General features: G+C 44.7%; 1 protein-coding gene across 1 annotated transcript; it reads left to right on the forward strand.

The window, feature by feature from the left end:
• The first annotated feature begins 1,958 nt into the window (after nt 1–1,958).
• On the forward strand, nt 1,959–7,026 carry LOC135534218 (zinc finger protein RFP-like). The gene is made up of 6 exons (XM_064961306.1): nt 1,959–1,989; nt 2,292–2,314; nt 3,311–3,456; nt 4,310–4,524; nt 5,201–5,323; nt 6,361–7,026. The coding sequence occupies exons 1-6, from the start codon at nt 1,987–1,989 to the stop codon at nt 6,463–6,465; spliced, it is 615 nt and encodes a 204-aa protein (XP_064817378.1). The 5' UTR covers nt 1,959–1,986; the 3' UTR covers nt 6,466–7,026.
• Nucleotides 7,027–7,743: the final 717 nt, after the last annotated feature.

Genomic DNA, 7,743 nt, shown 5'->3' on the forward strand with positions numbered 1-7,743 from the left:
CGTTGCTGCTATAACAGCCTCCACTCTTCCTGGAAGGCTTTCCACTAGATGTTGGAACAATGCTGCTATAACAGCCTCCACTCTTCTGGGAAGGCTTTCCACTAGATGTTGGAACATTGCTGCTATAACAGCCTCCACTCTTCTGGGAAGGCTTTCCACTAGATGTTGGAACATTGCTGCTATAACAGCCTCCACTCTTCTGGGAAGGCTTTCCACTAGATGTTGGAACATTGCTGCTATAACAGCCTCCACTCTTCTGGGAAGGCGTTCCACTAGATGTTGGAACATTGCTGCTATAACCTCCTCCACTCTTCTGGGAAGGCTTTCCACTTGATGTTGGAACAATGCTGCTATAACCTCCTCCACTCTTCTGGGAAGGCTTTCCACTAGATGTTGGAACATTGCTGCTATAACAGCCTCCACTCTTCTGGGAAGGCTTTCCACTTGATGTTGGAACATTGCTGTGGGGACTTGCTTCCATTCAGCCACAAGAGCATTAGTGAGGTCGGGCTCTGATGTTGGGAGATTAGGCCTGACTCACAGCTGGCGTTCCAATTCATCCCAAAGTTGTTCAATGGGGTTGAGGTCAGAGCTTTGTGCAAGCCAGTCAAGTTCTTCCACTCCGAACTCGACAAACCAAACTAGCAAAGACCTGGTATTGCAGTACCTCCAGGAGCGGTGCACCCCCTGCCGTTGTAAAGGAAAAGTAGACCAAGTTAACCGGGTGGTTCTTTTATTTTACTTTCACTTTAATCCGAATGCTGATTTAACGGTGCCAAACGAAACAACTCTGCCAGGTGTTGGATATTTGTCATCAACTCTGCTATCCAAGGCCATTCCAGTGGCACGGCTCTGGCTTTTCATGTGGAAATCTTGTATAACGCACAAATTTAACAGAACATCTACTTCCTGTGGAAAAACCATGACAATTAAAACATAAATATCAAAAATTAAGTGAGAAGTAAGCATTGGTCTGAAGAAAGGAAATTCCCATGAGCACCACGATGCCTATTCCACCCATGTTCTACCAAGGTTTTACAGCACCACAATGCCTACTCCACCCATGCTCTACCAAGGTTTTACAGCACCACAATGCCTACTCCACCCATGCTCTACCAAGGTTTTACAGCACCACGATGCCTATTCCACCCATGTTCTACCAAGGTTTTACAGCACCACAATGCCTACTCCACCCATGTTCTACCAAGGTTTTACAGCACCACAATGCCTACTCCACCCATGCTCCACCAAGGTTTTACAGCACCACAATGCCTACTCCACCAAGGTTTTACAGCACCACAATGCCTACTCCACCCATGCTCTACCAAGGTTTTACAGCACCACAATGCCTACTCCACCCATGCTCTACCAAGGTTTTACAGCACCACAATGCCTACTCCACCCATGCTCCACCAAGGTTTTACAGCACCACAATGCCTACTCCACCAAGGTTTTACAGCACCACAATGCCTACTCCACCAAGGTTTTACAGCACCACAATGCCTACTCCACCCATGTTCTACCAAGGTTTTACAGCACCACAATGCCTACTCCACCCATGCTCTACCAAGGTTTTACAGCACCACAATGCCTACTCCACCCATGCTCTTCTAACGTTTTCCAGCACAGCTTTGACCAGCTCCAGTAGCTATGTTGGTCTTTTGTAATTTAAACAATGTGTATGCCGGTTGCTTAGGATTCAAAACCTTCTCAAACTGTATTGTGGTGCTCATGTGAATTTCCTTTTATTGGCCTCAGACTAATGCCTACTTCTCACTTAAAACGTAGTTAAAAAAATTTTTAAGTGCATTGAGTGTTTTTATTGTGTGTGTGTGTGTACCCAGGAGGAGAGCAGGGCGGTGGGGGACTGGAGGAACAGCTGACACAGCTACAGGAAACCCTCTCCTCCCTCCAGCAGGGTCTTCATACTCTGGAAGGGCTGGCTGACACCCGGGCGCCGCACGCATACAGGACCAGTCCTTCATCATGGTACTTACTCAATCCCCTTACTTCCTGTAGGAACATAGGGCACGTACTAAAGGGCACTACTATAAGGACAGTGTTTGTGTGCATAGCGCACCTTGCCCTGACCTAAATACACATGGAACAGTGGCTTGTCTCTTGTATTGTAAAGTGGCTGTTCCACTGGATGTCAGAAGGTGAATTCACCAATTTGTAAGTCGCTCTGGATAAGAGCGTCTGCTAAATGACTTAAATGTAATGTAAATGTTGTCGTGACGATGGTCACCGGGAACACACGTTTTCTTATCTTTTTGTTTTGTTCTTGACAGGAGTACAGTAAGATAACCAAAAGGTAAGCAACTATTATATATGACGATAGGCTAATTCTCATATAGTTTCTAAGAAAGAAACAAAGTTTAGAAAAGTTAAGTCCTACCAAGTCAGAACTGAGTCAGTATGTTAAGTAGAAAACCTTGTCTAAGCTCTTTTATATAAGTATGGAATCATTTTATAAAATTACTTAGACCACTATTCCCAAACAGATTTATTACCTTGGTGAAAATATGGATCCTACGTTTTTCTGTAGATCAGCCCGCATTTCCTGTCGTAGCATTGTGATGCTGTAGCTAGCATTGTGATGCCGTAGCTAGCATTGTGATGCCGTAGCTAGCATTGTGATGCCGTAGCTAGCATTGTGATGCCGTAGCTAGCATTGTGATGCCGTAGCTAGCATTGTGGCGTGTACGGATGCTGTAGCTGGCATTGTGGCATGTACGGATGCTGTAGCTAGCATTGTGGCGTGTCACGGATGCTGTAGCTAGCATTGTGGCGTGTACGGATGCTGTAGCTGGCATTGTGGCGTGTACGGATGCTGTAGCTGGCATTGTGGCGTGTACGGATGCTGTAGCTGGCATTGTGGCGTGTACGGATGCTGTAGCTGGCATTGTGGCGTGTACGGATGCTGTAGCTGGCATTGTGGCGTGTACGGATGCTGTAGTTAGCATTGTGACGTGTACGGATGCTGTAGTTAGCATTGTGACGTGTACGGATGCTGTAGCTAGCATTGTGACGTGTACGGATGCTGTAGCTAGCATTGTGACGTGTACGGATGCTGTAGCTAGCATTGTGACGTGTACGGATGCTGTAGCTAGCATTGTGACGTGTACGGATGCTGTAGCTAGCATTGTGACGTGTACGGATGCTGTAGCTAGCATTGTGACGTGTACGGATGCTGTAGTTAGTTTCCGGTATATTTACAGAATAAAAATAGTTGTATAACGGTTTCTTAGTAATAGTAGTACAGCCAGTATTGAGAGTAAACCTCATATCCCGTCTCCTCTCCCTCCAGTGTGTCTGAGAGCTGTTCTGTGGAGGAGCTGGAGGTCCCACAGGAGGTGGACAGGGCCAGGCTGAGATGCCTACAGCAGTGGACTGAGAGGCGGCTGGTCTCAGTGGTCATCTCCCTGCCTGACCGGGACCCCTTCAGGCTGCTCTGTAAGTGACCCCCCCACCTCCATCTCATACAGTACCAACACCAAGGGTTCCCGAACTTTTGTTTGTCCTGCGGCCCATAAAATATGCGACCCCCAACTTGTGATAAAAGTGACAGTGTAATCAACGGCAAATGTTTACTTACAAAAAAAAAAAATGGGCTCTGACCATCTGTTACAAATCAGTCTGACAGATTTACAGTATTTAAATCGGACGGAAGTGACTGAAATGCATGAGAAAAGGTATTGGCAAGTTCAGAAGACCAGATTTTTCTGTGATCTTTAAACCCCTAGTCTGATTTCGTGCCTGGTCTTGTCCACTTGGTCCCTGTAGAAGGAAACTGAAGACACGCGTACGTGTTCGTCAGCGTCTCATCTGTCAGTGAAAGGGGTCATAATATGTTGTAGCTTAAACCGTTCAAAAAGATTGAGCCACGTTTGTAGGAAGAAAACTGAAAGCGTGGCTATCTGAGGTGACTGACGTTCTGTTAAACAAGCACGATTTTAATTTCATAGTTTCTCTCAGCGGCCCCGTTTAAAAAATCAGGCCCTTTCCCTAGTTTGGGAAAGCGCTACCCTACCCTACACCATACCAGCTCCCTACTCAAAAGGTAGTGGATATTCAACCAAGGGTATTAAAATAGGTTACGGTTAGGATTAACATTAGGGTTTAGGTTAAGGCATTGGGGTTAGTGATCCGCCATCCGAAACCATTCAAAATCTGCCTGTCTATATCAATCACAGCACCCCAGACAAGTTCTGTTAGACACAATGCCAATGACTATGGGTAGTTTTTTGACTGACAAACCTCTTTTGCTCATGCCCCTCGTGTGTGTGTGTGTGTGTGTTCTGTGCAGATGGCTCTATCCCCCGTCTGGACCCGGACACAGCCCACCCCAAGCTGCTCATCTCTGAGGAGAACAGGAAGGTGTCTTACAGTGAGGTCCAGCAGGCCTACCCGGAGCAGGGGGCTCGCTTTAGCTCCTTCCCCCAGGTCCTGGCCTCTAAACCCCTGGAGGGAGGCCGTGTGTACTGGGAGGTGGAGGTGGAGGAAGACGAGGGCAAATGGAAGGTAAGAGGTCAGAGGGTGTACCGTTTAGGGTCAGAGGGTGTGCCGTTTAGGGTCAGAGGGTGTGCCGTTTAGGGTCAGAGGGTGTGCCGTTTAGGGTCAGAGGGTGTGCCGTTTAGGGTCAGAGGGTGTGCCGTTTAGGGTCAGAGGGTGTGCCGTTTAGGGTCAGAGGGTGTGCCGTTTAGGGTCAGAGGGTGTGCCGTTTAGGGTCAGAGGGTGTGCCGTTTAGGGGCCCGAGGGTGTACCATTTAGGAGGCGAGGGTGTACCGTTTAGGGTCGGAGGTCAGAGGAGGTTACAGACAAGCAGATTCTTAGCGTCAGCTAAATGGCATATTATTCTAATATGTTACAAGAGGGGATTATAATTTGTCATTTTTAATAATTTTATTAAGGTAAAACATCACATAGCATATAGTTAGTAACACATCACAACACTTTCACATTCCCTATTGCATTAACAAGCATTTCACTACACTCGCATTAACATCTGCTAACCATGTGTATGTGACAAATAAAATTTGATTTGATAACTGAGCCCTGTCAAGAGGACATCCATTGATTTACATGTTCGGAAACCCTTCGTTGGCACTATTTAGCTAAATCAAATGCCCCCCCTCCTCAAAAATAAAATGTCACTACCTAGTACAGCGTTGTCATAGTCCCCTGCGCTTATCTACAGGTGGGAGTCTGCGAGGGTCAGATCGGCCGTAAGGGCCAGAAAGACACCTGCCGTATCGGCTTCAACCCCTATTCTTGGTGCCTGCTGAGTGAGAAGGGGCAGATAGAAGCCCTGCACGACAAGGTATGTGGATGTGATCGCTGATGTGGATGCTTCCGTTCAGTTACATATATAGAATGTGGATGCTTCCATACAGTTACATATATAGAATGTGGATGCTTCCGTACAGTCATATATAGAATGTGGATGCTTCCGTTCAGTCACATATATAGAATGTGGATGCTTCCGTACAGTCACATATATAGAATGTGGATGCTTCCGTACAGTTACATATATAGAATGTGGATGCTTCCGTACAGTTACATATATAGAATGTGGATGCTTCTGTACAGTTACATATATAGAATGTGGATGCTTCCGTACAGTTACATATATAGAATGTGGATGCTTCCGTTCAGTTACATATATAGAATGTGGATGCTTCCGTTCAGTTACATATATAGAATGTGGATGCTTCCGTACAGTTACATATATAGAATGTGGATGCTTCCGTACAGTCACATATATAGAATGTGGATGCTTCCATACAGTTACATATATAGAATGTGGATGCTTCCATACAGTTACATATATAGAATGTGGATGCTTCCGTACAGTCATATATAGAATGTGGATGCTTCCGTACAGTCATATATAGAATGTGGATGCTTCCGTACAGTTACATATATAGAATGTGGATGCTTCCGTACAGTCACATATATAGAATGTGGATGCTTCCATACAGTTACATATATAGAATGTGGATGCTTCCATACAGTTACATATATAGAATGTGGATGCTTCCGTACAGTTACATATATAGAATGTGGATGCTTCCGTACAGTTACATATATAGAATGTGGATGCTTCCGTACAGTTACATATATAGAATGTGGATGCTTCCGTACAGTTACATATATAGAATGTGGATGCTTCCGTACAGTTACATATATAGAATGTGGATGCTTCGTACAGTCACATATATAGAATTGAATCAGATCTCTATGAAAGCGTCTATGTACAACACCAAGAGAAATTCCTAGGAACATTTTTGTTGTTGTTGCTGCATTGCAATACATTTCTCTCTCTCTCTCTCTCTCTCTCTCGTTCTGATTCCGAAGGTGGCTGTCCCTGTGGAGGTCGACGGACTGGAAAGGGTTGGGGTGTTTCTGGATTTCGAGGAGGGTAGCCTGTCGTTCTATAAAGTGGCACAAGGGGCGCTCTGAGCTTGCTCCATTGTTTTAAACAGAGGTTCAGTGAACCATTGTATCCTGCACTAGCCGTGTCTAAAACCCAGCTCAACATCTCTGATCTGTTCCAGGCAGAATCTGTTACGTCAGAGTAGTTACACGAGTACTTCAGATATCTATAAATCTTCTTCTTTTTTTAACGGCAAAATCTGATTCAAACAACAACAGGTGGTCAATCCGCCACTATTTTATTCTGTACACTGCTGATGAGTGGGGCTAGAGAAGGGAATTGTTCCAGACAGGCTCAGTAGAATACACATAGTGGGGAAGTTTTCTACAGATCATAAATACCTTTTTGTGTAAGCAATAAAACAATTTTTTTTTAAACTTTTTATAAATGTTAATCAATCAGAGGATCGCGAAGAGAAATTTCAACGCAGAGATAATCTTAAATATTCTTGTGTTTCATTGTTTTCAAATGTAGATGTAATGAGAAGCATAAATACACTGAGTGGACAAAAAATTAGGAACACCTGCCCTTTCCATGACAGACTGAGAAGGGGAAAGCTATGATCCCTTATTGGTGTCACCTGTTAAATCCACTTTAATCAGTGGAGATGAAGGGGAGAGAGGGGTCAAGGAAGGTTTTAAGTCTTGAGCCATGGATTGTGTGTAATTTAGGGTGAATGGGCAAGACAAAATAATTAAGTGCTTTTTATGCGGGATCTGGTAGTAAATTGCCAGGCGCACCGGTTTGGAGTCCAAGAACTGCAACGCTGCTGGGTTTTTCAATAATGGTCCTCCCACCCAAAGGACATCCAGCCAACCTGACACAACTGTGGAAGCATTGGAGTCAACATAGACCAGCACATCCCTGTGGAACACCTTGACACCTTGTAGAGTCCATGCCCTGACCTAATTGAGGCTGTTCTGAGTGGAAAAGGGGGAGGCGCAGCTCAATATTAGAAGGTGTTCTTAATGTTTGTATACTCAGTGTAGAGGTCTCTGTTCAGTATAATCTGCATTGCTTGGGGGTTTTAAGTTGGGTTTCTGTACAGCACTTTGTGATATCTGCTGATGTAAAAAAATGGCTTTATAAATAAATTTGACTTACCCTTCCCTTTCCACAATAGTTGTCTGACTTTTGTTTTGATGTGCCAATTTGTAGTCAAGTTCTCTGGGTTTGATGCTACTAACACCATGAAACTGGTCTGCGAGATTCTTGATATCTTTATCAAGCTCCAGACTCTGTGTCATCAGATACAACATTTTGTTCCTCTGCTCCTCTAAATCATAGAGGTAGCCTAAGTGGAT

This window comes from Oncorhynchus masou, unplaced genomic scaffold, assembly GCF_036934945.1.
Source record: "Oncorhynchus masou masou isolate Uvic2021 unplaced genomic scaffold, UVic_Omas_1.1 unplaced_scaffold_3156, whole genome shotgun sequence".
Classification (NCBI taxonomy): Eukaryota; Metazoa; Chordata; class Actinopteri; order Salmoniformes; family Salmonidae; genus Oncorhynchus; species Oncorhynchus masou.

Bases quoted from the DNA above. Each gene is read 5' to 3' on its own strand.
- LOC135534218 (XM_064961306.1), top strand. The intron at 3,457-4,309 runs GTAAGTGACCCC...TGTTCTGTGCAG, and splicing joins GGACCCCTTCAGGCTGCTCT to ATGGCTCTATCCCCCGTCTG. The intron at 4,525-5,200 runs GTAAGAGGTCAG...GCTTATCTACAG, and splicing joins AAGACGAGGGCAAATGGAAG to GTGGGAGTCTGCGAGGGTCA.